The sequence below is a fragment of the Sorex araneus genome, chromosome 3 (assembly GCF_027595985.1).
Source record: "Sorex araneus isolate mSorAra2 chromosome 3, mSorAra2.pri, whole genome shotgun sequence".
In the NCBI taxonomy this organism is placed as follows: domain Eukaryota; kingdom Metazoa; phylum Chordata; class Mammalia; order Eulipotyphla; family Soricidae; genus Sorex; species Sorex araneus.
The window spans coordinates 25363073-25375464 of NC_073304.1; the positions used below are offsets into that span (position 1 = coordinate 25363073).

General features: G+C 56.7%; 1 protein-coding gene across 10 annotated transcripts in view; it reads right to left on the bottom strand.

Annotated features, from left to right (window-relative positions):
- The window catches only part of TTLL5 (tubulin tyrosine ligase like 5), a 276403-nt gene that overhangs the window by 33945 nt on the left and 230066 nt on the right, over window positions 1-12392 (bottom strand). For 9 of the 10 annotated variants that reach the window (XM_055131147.1, XM_055131139.1, XM_055131146.1 and 6 more), the window contains one exon: window positions 3236-3318. The exons of the other annotated variant lie outside the window; for it this stretch is intronic. In XM_055131147.1, the coding sequence (XP_054987122.1) occupies window positions 3236-3318 (83 nt within the window). The remainder of the gene's footprint in view (window positions 1-3235; window positions 3319-12392) is intronic. 10 annotated transcript variants of the gene reach the window in all.

The following is a 12392-nucleotide window of genomic DNA, read 5'->3' on the forward strand; positions in this document are numbered from 1 at the left end:
CGCCTTCCAAGTGGGCGCCTAGAGAAACGGGCAGACGGTGGCTACTTGGGGGTCCCGATTCCACACAGAGAGCACAGAGCGACAGTGCTTCCTTCCCGGGGCCAGCGCCGGAAGTAACATGTGACATGGACCCCATTCCTCACCCCCTGGAAACAGATTGCAGGGCTGGCACGCTTTCCACCAACTGCAGCCCAGAAAGGGCTTAGAAAACAAAACCCCAAAGAGGTGGGCGGGGGAGACGAGGAGGACAGGAAAGGCTGAGGCCGGGCCTCGGCAGGAGGGAGTGCAGAGTTGGGGGGCTGGCCGCCGCTCCCCACAGGTGGGCAGCAGAGGGCAGGGGGCTCAGGGACTGCTCTGTCAGTCCCGCTCACCAGCACCACTTCCTGGCGGGCATACGGGCAGGCCTCTGGCGCGGGCTCTGAGCCGAAAGGCCCTCACTGCAGTCTCTCCCTCAACTCTCCAGACTTGCTCACTCGACACCATCCATTCCACGGCAAACACGGGACGCGGAGCCAGAGGCGGAGAAGCCCAGGGAAGGGGACGCTGGTGGGGCTTGTGCCCGCTGCCCGGAGCTCTCGCTCACCTGCACGGCCTCGTGCAATGCCCCGGACGCGCGAAGGCTGGGCGCTGGCAGCGGGAAAGGCCGAGAGCTGTTTCCCAGCAGTCCGGGGATGGAGGGCTCTCTCGGCCAGCGTCCTGACAAACAGTCACGGAGCGAGGAGCCTGCCCGGCCCACGCTGGGGGAAGGTCAAGGGGCCAGGAAACAGACTTCTGCTATCTTTGTGGGCTCACGAATACCGTGTTCGACCAGAGGAGTTCGCTGGGCCAGACAGGGGCGAAAGACCGTTCAGAGTCAGCCGAGAGATTCCAGCAGAGGCACCGAGTTCCGACCACTGCAGACCGTTTGGCTTCTGACGGGGTCCTCCTTTCCCATGTTCCAATAGCAGTGTCACCCGTTCTGATGGGACCCCCTCCAGAGCCCAGGGAACTCCTGCATACCGAATGCAACAGAGAAGCCCAGAAAGAGGTGTGGTCGGAGCACTGAACTCAAGCTGTGCAGACAACCCTCCTGGGCTTGTTCACTACGTACCGAGGGCAGAATGTTTACTTGGGAGCACGGCAAGTGCCGGAACCCCGAATCTCCACCACGGCCGTCAGTGCTCCTTTAATCAAGCTCCTTTAATTAAGGTACACCAGGGCGGTCAACACGAGAGAACAAATTTGGGGTGGGGGGGGGCGGTTAAGTGTAATGTCCACTGGTGAGAGCCAGCATCAGCAGACTGTGTGAGCAAGAAGAGAGGGCTCACGGGCTTATCTGGGCGGGGGGGGGGGGGCAGGCAGGCCCAGAGCACCAAACAGCGACAGCCAGGTGGAAGGAAGCTCTCCGGGGTTTCATGCCAGATCCACTGCTACAAAGCCTGAGCGGCCTCAATGGCCACCAATGTTCCTGGCCGAGATTCTCCCGCCTCCACTGGACGGTCAGACCGGCCAGACACACGGAGGGGTAGGAGTCCCCCACTCCCCAGGCTCCGGGAACTCCTCCCGGGCGTCAGCAAACGCAAGGTGCGGAGGGGGCCCTGTGTGGGGTGGGGGTGGTGGGCAGGGGCTTCCAAGCAGACCTGGACTCTCCCGAGCCAGCCCACCTCTCAGCTCCTCGGTGTTCCACAGGGAAACGTGACGTCCTTAAAAAGAACCACGGGAGCAACAGCACGGCGGGCAGGGCGCTCGCCTTGCACATGGCCGGGCCAGGTTAGATTCCCGGCGTCCCGTACGGTCCTCCGAGTCTGCCAGGAGACATCCCTGAGTGCTGAGCTAGGAGGACCCCCTAAACACTGCTGGGTGTAGCCCCCCCAAACAAAACTAAATAAACAAGAACCACCATGGCCTAGTTATTCTTTGGGTGGGGTGCGGGGTGGGGGGGAAGCGGGTGCCCACAAAATAGGTCCAGAATACAGGTGCTCAGATCTTAAGTGGAGAACAGAATCTTCATGCTCGTGGCATATGACTGCCTGACCTCGGGGTCCCCAGAGCCGACACACGCCTGCGTGGAGTCCCCACATGAGCACAGGAGGCGCGTACCACTCCGGACTCCGCCAAATGAAGCCGACTTCCCCGAGACCCCAAAAGCACTTTCAGGTGCATGATCTGAACCTGCCCTTGCCCTTCCCCGCCCCACCAAACTCCTCGGTGGCTCCTTTCCACCCCTACAGCTTATAAACTGGCCTTGTTACCTCTGTAGCCTCTTCTCTTGCCACTCCTGGTTCATGCCCTCCTCCCTGGCCATACTGACACAGAAAGTTCTAGAACGCCACACATTTCACATACCTCCACCCCCCCTCCCACCCCCGCCTTTTCCAAAGTCGTTCCTTCTTCCTGACACTCCTTGTGCCCTGCATCTCCCCACTCCTGGCTGACGTGTCCACATCCCAGGTTCCGCCTAGAGGTTTCTTCCCCTTACAACCCCCCCCCCCCCCGCGCCCGCAAAAACACCCAGGCCAGCTGGAGCGGAGTGAGGCTAGAGACGCTTTCAGGTCCGCCTGAGGCTTTGCAGAATGGGGAGCAGGGTGCTCGGGATTGAGTCGGTTTGGTGGATACCCCAGTTCCTCTCTGTGAGGCACCCAGCCAACCAACACGGCCCCTGTGGTCAGCTGCCCCTCGAGGTGGCACCCGCCCCGGCCGCCCTGTGTCTGCCCTGGTGCCCAGCTCAGCCCCTCCCCGACTGCCTGGGCTCCGGACTGAACTCCTGCTCGGTGCACTTGCAGGACTTGCTACCACACGTGGCACACTCTCCCTGGAGGGTGGGCTCAGAGGTCAGCATGTGTCCCGCTAGCCCCCAGAGCCCCGCTCTGCCTCCAGAGGTCAGGCCCTCCACTTCCTGAGCCTTGAGCCCTGGAGAAACCCCGAGAAACCCCAGCTCACAGGCCTGCGGTGATGAGGAGGGGAGCGACTCCACGTGAGATGACGTGGACCGGGCAGTGCTGCGGGCAGGCCTCAGCCCCACAGACGGGGGCACAGGGACCTAAACAGAGTGGTTCCAGAAAACCACTGTCCCCCGCGGACATCCATTTGAACCACTCGAGGTTCAAGAAAAATGGAACCCCAAAAAGGGTCACCGGCCCCGGTCCCCCAGCCTGACGGCGTCCTTCCTGGAGAGGGCGCCGTCTCTGCAGGCAGAAGATCGAAAGGCCCGAGGCTCCGTCCCCGCGGCGCCCGGGAGGCCGGCGTGACCGCTCACCTGTGGTGCTGGTGCCGGGCGGGAAGCTGGCAGGGGCGAGGCTGCTCTGAAGACCGTTCAGCTGCGCTTCTGCCGAGGAGCCTCTGGAACACAAGGGGACAGACAGGTGAGCCCAGGGCCGGACTCCGGGGCAGGCTGGCTCCGAGTGCAGGAAGCCCAGATCAGGTCCCTGCCCTTGAGCACAGAGATGAGCCGGGGAGGGGTTCCCAGCCCTGGGGATGGGCAAAAAAAAAAAAAAAAACAAAACCAAAAAAACCCCCAAAAACAAACAAACAAAAAACCAATGAAGAACAGGTCTTCCAGGGCTTAGCCTCTGGCACCTGCTGAGAGAGGGGCTGGGGGCCGGAGGGCCTCACAGCCCCACTGGGCGGCAAGACTTGGCTCACGTGCCATCTGGTGGGGGGACAGGCCCACATTTCCACGCGCGTGCGGTCCGTCTCTCTCCGGGATGGACCTTCAAGAAGGCGCGGGCCTGGCGCGCCGGCACCCGGAGAAGGCCCGGCGTCTCCAAGGATTCAAGCAACTTCCACTTAGTGAGCCAGTAGGCGCAGCCCCCGGTACGCAGTGGGCCAAACACAAAGGGCCTGGGCAGTGAACCCCTTTGGAGGCAGGTACCCGACACCCCCCAGACACCAGTGACCCCGAGGGGGATCCCGCGGGGAGCCGAGCACAGGGAGCGCAGGGGAATGATCGCGCACGGCGCCCCGCCAGTGCTGGTGTCTCGGAGGCCCAAGAGGCTGGATCCTTGGGGCAGTCTCCCCAGTCACACGTCCGAGACATGTCGGTGGCGTGAGGCTCCACTGACACGGCCAGCTCTGCAGTGCTCCCACTGCGTGACCAAGATGGCAGCTGGGAAACGGGGCTCCAGAGCTATCACCCGGGGTCGGGGTCGGGGGTGGGGAGACACTGCGACCACCTGGAGTGAGAGCTTTGCACGCAGGAGGTCGGGGTTTGATTCCTGTCCGTCTGTCCGTGCGCCGATCCCCGGGCCCTGGGTCAGGGGCACCCTCTGAGCAGGGAGCCGGGGACAGGCCCTGAGCACCACGTCACTGGGAGCAGCCACCAAACCAAAATAACCCCCAGCCTGCCAGCCTTGGTAAGACGCTGGCCCTGAAGAATAAGACGATTCTGCTTCCCTGCGGGCTGAGTCCAGAGATGCTACAACCGCACACCTCAGCTGTTTCGGAAACGTCTCGGGGGCCGGGTATGGCAGTGCCTGAATGCTACTCCAGATTTGGCGCTGGGGGGAGCTGGGGGAATCCTGCAGTGTCAGGGGCCGAACCCAGACCGCCACGTGCAAAGCCTGCACGCAGACCTCGGCCCTGGTCAACGGTTTTTGAAGTAATATGACCCACGGTCCTCACAAACATGCTTGTGTGGCCCCTCTATCTTGATTATTTTTTCTTTTGCTTTTTGGGTCACACCTGGCAACACACAGGGGTTACTCCTGGCTCTGCACTCAGGAATTAGCCCTGGCGGTGCTCCGGGGACCATATGGGGTGCTGGGAATCGAACTCGGGTCAGCTGCGTTCAAGGCAAATGCCCTACCCGCTGTGCTATTACTCCAACACCTATCTTGATTTTTCACTGAGATGTGAAAAATTGTTTTGTTTTTGCTTTGGGGCCACACCCAGTGACACTCAGGGCTCATTCCTGGCTCTGCTCATTCCTGCTGGGTTACTGCTCCAGCTCCCTGACATGGGATTTTTTTTTTTTTAACCTGGGAGGTTTCAAGTAGTCCAGCTGGGGGCCAAAGTGGTAGTACAGAGGGTCGGGGATATGCTTGCGGTCAACCCAGGTTCAATCCCCGAGCCCGCCGGAAGTAACTCATGAGCCCTGAGCTAGTTGGGAGTGGCCCTGAAACAAAATGAAAATGAAGACGTCGTTGTCCATACGCTCAGTTCTTTCCGTATTTGCTCTGCAACACCAAATCTGACCCTTCCCAGCACTGTTGCTCTATTTTTTCATTCTCATTAAGACTGCTGGGGTCGGGGAGAAAGTATAGGGTCAGGGTGAGGACATGCGCCGTGTTCCACCCCAGGCACCATATGCCTCCCGAGCACTGTGGGTGCAGCCCTGGAGGCCCCGAGCACTGCAGGGCCCAAGCAGTCCCACATTAAGCCAAGCACTGAATGATGGCTCGGTTAGCTGAGCACTGTAGCAAGGAGCCCCTGGGTCTCTGGAGAACCACTTGGGAGGCCTACCCTCCCCCTACCAAAAGAACCTACCCAGGGTCAGAGAGGGGGGTGGGGAAGGGGCGCAGCACACGGGGGCCGCCTGGTGTCAGCAGGGGAATTAAATGGGGAGCAGGAAGACCAGATGTTTAGGTCTGGAGCCGGTTCGGCACCAAGCAATGGGCTGCGGGTGAGGGGCCCAGGCCAGGCGATGGAGGGATTCTCTCAACAGGAGCCGCCACCTCCTGGGGGCCTCCCGTGCCGCCCAGCCCACTGGGCCTTCTCCTGCTCCTCGTCCAAGGGCTCCCAGCGCCGTGCCCTCTCTCACTTACCCCCCACCCCCCACCCCACAAGTGCCCGTCACAGCCCTCGAGCGGAGCCGGCACCCTTCAGGTGCCATACCCTGCCCAAGATCCCGAGTCCTAGCCCAGGGTCTCCGCTTGCCCAGCACAGGGGGGAACGTGTCCTGAGCCATTTGAGGGGGAACGCCGAAAGAGTTTTTCCATGGAAACAAGGTCCACAAAAATGGTTTAGTGCTGCTCTTACAACTTCAGACCCATGATGCGTAAATAAGCTTTTGCCCTGATAACATCATTTCCTTGGGAAAATATATTCCTAGACGAGACCTTTGGAGACCGTTCATGAAGAGCCTGTGTGTTGATTTGCACTCGCTAACCTGTCCTGTGCTCATCTGCCTTCCCGGAAGTCCCTTATTTTAGGAATGGAATAATGCACGGGAAGTCGTGTGTGGCGTGTGCATGCGTGCATGTGCGCGTGTGTGCTCTTTCCCTGGGCTGTCTCTGGGCCGGGCCCTGTGCTTTAACATCGGAGCAGGACCTGGCACACAGGGCCACAGGGCATCTCTGGTCTATGCCAGAGTCTTAATTAAGGTGTCTTATTTAAGGACCCTATAAACATGTGCCTCGTGCTGTTATTTCTCCTGGGGGATACCGATAATCCTGACTCACTGGTCACCTGTCTACACAGAGAAATACTACACTGAATGGCTCCTTGAATCTAATTTAGTGGCCTATTCGAGCTGAACTAGAGAGCCACTACCCCAAGACGTTCAGAACCCAATAGGTAACAGCAGGTTCAAGTCAAAAGGTAACTAATCGGCAGTCCACAGAGTAGAAGTTTCACAGTCCAGGCGACTCTGCAAATCCTTCAGGAGAGGCCTCTCCCGAGAGTCGTGGGCTCTGACCCGATCTAACACACAGCTCTGCCCCCTCAGCTGCAGAGCTGCCGTTGCTGCTTCGATCAACGAGAAAAGCAAGAGGGTGAAACCTAAGGCCTGTAGGAGCTCGCGGGAAGGCCGAGTGGAGGAGCACCACACCCCGTCTCCCGGGAGCACGGTCTACCAAACAGGAGGAGCTGCTCTGCACAAACTGGACCTTCTCTCTCAAGGGTGGGATGCGTAAAGCCAGACATGCGTTTGGTGTGGCCCCAGTCTGCTCTTCTCTGATCGGACACCAATGGGCAATGACGAGGTGGCCATGTGGATCGACACAAGTAGCCAAGAGTTGTGAGGTGAGGAATAACACAAAGATGGGAAGAGAAAGGTGTCACCAATTTTACGTCACGCAAATGTTAAGGGTTCAAGCCTAAGGAGAGTGTCAGAGGTGGCGCTCTGTTTCCCAAGTGGCCCAGAAATGGAACGAATGAGTGGCTAGGAGACAGAAAAGTTGTAGACGGGGTCAAGGCGCTTATTTTGTATGTGACCAACCGGAGTTCTATTCCCAGCACCCCACATGGTCCCCTGAGCTCACCAGGAGTGATTCCTGAGCACTGCTGAGTGTGGTCCATCAAACAAAACAAAATAAAAAAAAAAGTGATGGAAAAAGTGGAGAGTGGAAGACTGTCTGACTTCACCTTCTCTGGGCTGGCTGTCATTATCTAAAGCCACCGCAGGCACTCTGGGGAGGGCTCAGTGGCAGAAGTGTCTGCTGTGTGAGCACTGAGCCCACGAGTCCGCTTCCCGGTGCACCCCACAGGTGCTCAGACTTCTGCAGCTCTGCTCTCTGGAACCTCTGGTATCTCAACAGAGTGTTGAATCTGCACATGGCATGTGTACAAACACCAGAAGCAAGTGTGTGCGTGTGACACTCCCCCTCCCCCCCCACCCACCCCCCCCCACTCACTGCAGTAACAAAGGGAAGGGCAGAGGAAAATACAAGAAAACGAAAACAAGAAATACAGTCATGCACCAACAAGAAATCGGAAGGTCCTGGTTGCGGGTGGTAGGTCGCGTTGCACGTGGGAGACTGACTCTGGTCCCGGTACCACACACACACACACACACACACACACACGCAAGAAACAGAGACGTTCTAATGCCATGAGTAGTTCTCAGTAAAGGCACTTCTTTTTCCTGATGATGGGTTCAGGTGAGCACCAGTAGAATTTCTTCAGACATGAAATATCCACATCCTAACTCGGAATTCAATTCACTTTCTGCAGTCACAGACTCTTGCCTCTTTCCCGAGGCCCAGAGGGAGCCTGATCTGGGGACTGAACCTATGCCCTGGAGAGAGAAGGAGCAACTCTTCTCCTGCATGACCCAGCAACTCCACTTCCTGGCACCCATGCCTCCAAACAAAAGCATTAACTCGAAAAGATACAACGCTTCCCTAGAGTCACTGTGGTTTTTAGTGCAATGGCCAGGATGGGGACACAGCCCAAGTGTTCAACAACAGATGACTGGATAAAGAAGTTGGAATATAATCAGCCATGAGAGGAGATGAAATCTTGTTCTTTGCCGTAACCTGGATGCAACATGTTAACAAGCAAAGCAAGTCAGAGGGAGAAAGACAAATACTGGATTTCCTCACTAATTGTGGTAGGCAGGAGACACGACAAGGGAGTGGAAGGAATCAAATGATGGGAAGCCCTTGGCCCAGGAAATGAGAAAGCAAGGAAGAAGCAGAACAGTGTGTGTGTGTGTGTGTGTGTGTGTGTGTGTGTGTGTGTGTGTGTGTGTGTGTGTGTGTGTGTGTGTGTGTGTGTGTGTGTGTGTGTGTGTGAGAAGGCCGACTGGTGAGGATATATTCCTGGACAGTTCAGTGGTTTGGAAGGGAGTCAGCCATGCATATCAAAGTTATAATCATCAACACTACTGAAACCATGTGACCCAAATTTTAATATGTAAATTGAAATAAAAATGGGTTTGCTAAGGAGGTGGGTGGGGGTGGGGGGAGGGAGGGTCACTGGTGGAGGGACTCTGACATTGGTGGTGAGTTAGAGATGGGACATTGAATGCTTGAAACTCTTATGAAAAGTTTTGGAAATCACAGTGCTTAAATTAAAAAAAAAAAAAGCAGAATATCTGTTGGGCCTTTCAGAGAAGGGCGTCAGCAGTGCAACAGTGTCTTCAGAAGCGGAAATACTGCCTGCAGTTATACCATTTTGAAACATTTCTTCTACTTTGAATGTCTAGTTAGAGGAAACAAGAGGGTCAAGGGGCGTGGCCAGGAATCCCACTGGCATTGGGACCACACGACCCAGCCCCCTTTGGGACAGTGCCAGCACCAGCCAGCAGGGTTCTGATGAGCTGAAACAGAACCCCCAGGACCCATTCTGCCGGAAAGGCTTCTGATGTGCTTTCCTGTGAATCTTCGTTTCCTTTAACCTGGCCCGTGGAAACTTTGCTGAGAGCAGGGTTTTCGTCAGATCTGTTTTGTCCATTACTGCGCCCGGGGCGGGGGTGCTGGATTCGGTGCGGCACTGTTTCTGTTCGGGCACGTTGCGAAGTTTTCCGCCTCATTGAGGCACCCGTTTTCTATTTCAATGGTTCAGTAAGAATTTGCCTTGGGTTTGCGCCACCCCACTAGAGGGGCACTTGCTGTCCCGGGAGGGACCCACCGGTGGGGCATGCCCAGGAGCGGAGTCAGGAAGGGGAGCCCAACCAGGGCCAGGGCAGACACTACTCTGGCATTACTGGGGCTCCCCCAATAAATACGCCCCAAACTTGATCACTGTGGGGAGAGGCCTGTGCGTGGTGGAGAGCTGCTCAGGCCCAGTGCGGCTCTGGGGGCACCAGGATCACACCCCCAGTGCAGGGTCGGGGGTCCAGCTCAGGGGCTCCTGCATGTCAGGAGCACTGAGCTCCAGCCCCTGGAGCTCCCTCCCCCCGGCCCCCTCCACGGAATCATTCCTACAAAATACTGGCGACCACCAATTTCTCAGTCCCCCAGGAGAAGAGGAAGCCCAGGATACGCAAGTTGGACTGAAGAACGGAACGCGACACGAATCAAACGATAATGACTTCTAATTTTTCGTAGTGGACACTTCCTCAAGGGTCCACTCTCCAGCGACTCTGCTTGCGATACGCCTTTCGCACACACGGGGCGGAGTGGCCCTCTTCCTTTTCCCGCTCAGTTCAGGGATTATATATATATATATGCTGTCACGAGCCCAGGCCAGGGGTCAGATTCCCAGTCCGTCACGATGAGAACATCACTGCTGTGGGTTCACTGCAAAGGCAGCTCAAGTCACGTGTGGTGAAATCCACTTCCATGCCACTGGCGTCCGCGGGCTTCTGCCTGAAAACACCCCCCGCACGGCCTCCTTCCCACACCTGTGTGCACACTCCTTTTCCCCGCCAGAGTTCTGCACGCAATCCTTCCCTCTCTCTTTTTTAAATAAGTGAGTCTTTCCAGAGATCATGATTCATTTGTTTTTGTCTTTTGTTGTTGTTGTTGTTGTTGTTGCATTTCATTCTTTCCTTCCACAAATATTTCATCAGCCCCGACAAGGCGGCAGTACCTTCTGAGGCCCTGTTCTCTCCTCATTTCCTCTTTGCCAGCTGTTTTAGGCAATTGCTACATTTTTTTTCCTTTTTGTTTTTAATTTTCATTGACTTGGGATGTTGCTCCTTTTGGAGCTTTTCAAATAAAACATCAACACATTTATTTTAATCTCTCTTGTCTTTTTAACAACGGTTTGTAAAGTTGTAAGTCTATTTTTGAAAGCACTTTCGGCTATACCACAGCTGTGTTTGTGTTGGTTTGGGCCACACCCAATGCTGCTCAGGGCTTATTACTCCTGTCCTGACCCGCAGGGGGTGACTGGGAAAGATGTGGTTCTGGGACTTGAACCAGGGTCAGCCACTTGCAAGGCAAGTCCCTTAAATCCTGTACCACCTCTCCTGCACCACTGCGAGGTTTTTACTTCCTATGTGATACCTTAAAGCAGCCTTGAGCGAGAGAGAGAGAGGTGACCTTTAAAAAGATGCCATTTGGGGGACCACAGTGACAGTACAGCAAGTAAAACACTTGCCTTGAATGGGACTGACACAGCTTCCATCCCTGGCATCCTATATGATCCCCTGAGACCACCAGGAATGATCTGCATGCAGGGCATTTAGGAAAAGCAGAGTATTTTCTTGAACATGAAGATCCACAGGAAAGCAACTAAGAAGCGTTCCTAGCAGAACTGATGCCGGGGCTTTACTTTGGTGCTGGTGTGTTCTGCAGACTGGCTGTGTGGTGCAGCTTGATGCCAGTTTGGTGCTGGTGTGTCCTGCAGACTGGCTGTGTGGTGCAGCTTGATGCCAGTTTCTCCAGAGTCCCTCTGCTACCTCCGCCACACGCTCTCCAAGTTCTGCACTTCAGAGAGGCCATTCGCTCCTCAGCCGCACGCTGTGGTGGGGCCCTGAAGCCCCCCACCCTCCAGCCCCTGCTTGGGATGGCTGGGCCAGCCTCTCGGCGCAGACTGGCTTGAAGGGCGGCTGGCAGGCAAAGGGCAGTGCTGGCTGCCCCGGGGACAGTGTCTCAGGCCACTTCTGCGGGGTCAGGGCACCAGGACTCCACCAAGAATCCTGGCTTCCCGCAGGCCCCGTGAAGTGGCGGGAGCGACCTCCTGGCAGCTGCTGTGGGGGTGCGCAGAAAAGGCGCCAGAGCAGCCTCACATATTGAGGGGCACGGTGATGTCTCGATGCACTGAAGCTACCAGATCCCGGGGGCCGGCTTCTCCCAGCGTTTCTCTCCGGCTGCATGCGGCGGAGTTGGGGGCTATGGTGTGACCGTGCAGAGGGAGCTGGCGGGGAGTCAGCGGGCCCTCACCTCACCTCACCTCTGCCTGGAAACCAAGCCGCTGCCCTCAACGGCACTGCAGAGACTTGAGTCTGGGAAGCTGGGGAGTGTCTGGGTTTCCCCGAGCCTTGCGAGCGGAAGCCACGTCACCTTTGTAAACATCAACGTATGAACAACAAAACTCTGACTTCTTGGACAGCTGCAGCACCGGTCACCCCCGCACCACCAACAGGCAGGGAAAGCTTGGTGCCCTCGACTTCATCACATCTTACACATTACGCACAAGTTTGGAAACGGTGTGTGTAATATTTCACAGCCAATAAAACAGAAGCCTGGAGGGACAGTGGAGTAACAGTCCACCGAGGAAAGGAGCCAAGGTTTCGGAGTTAATCAGAAATTGAGACGGTTTGTGACAGTGCTGCAGACACAGGGCACACAGGAGGCGGCGGGAACTGGCATTCGCCACCCCAAGGGCGCTGGCGCTTTGATGCACCTAAGGGACAGGGCTACCAGCACCTGCTCTAGCAACATCTCCTGAGGGCTCGTCATCAATACATGCTGGAGCAGGCGCAGGGGCTGAGGAACACTTCCGGAAGCAGGCCCAGGTGTGCCGAGTCCACTGGGGCTATCTGGAGTGACATGAGAGCGAGAGTGTGAGAGTGAGAGAGCGCGAGCATGTGTGTGTGTGTGTGTGTGTGTGTGTGTGAGAGAGAGAGAGAGAGAGAGAGAGAGAGAGAGAGAGAGAGAGAGAGAGAGAGAGAGAGAGAGAGAGGTGGGGTGGGGTTAAGGTGTCTGCTAAAGAGACTCATGGGGAATAGATCACATACAAAAGAATAGACCCAGGAAGCACTGAGGATAAAGTAAAATCTGATCTTGAGTAAGAGGCAGAAGTCCAAGTGCATCTGCGCAGGGGGATGACGGAAGCACACAGTCGCACGGGGGGCTCGGCGT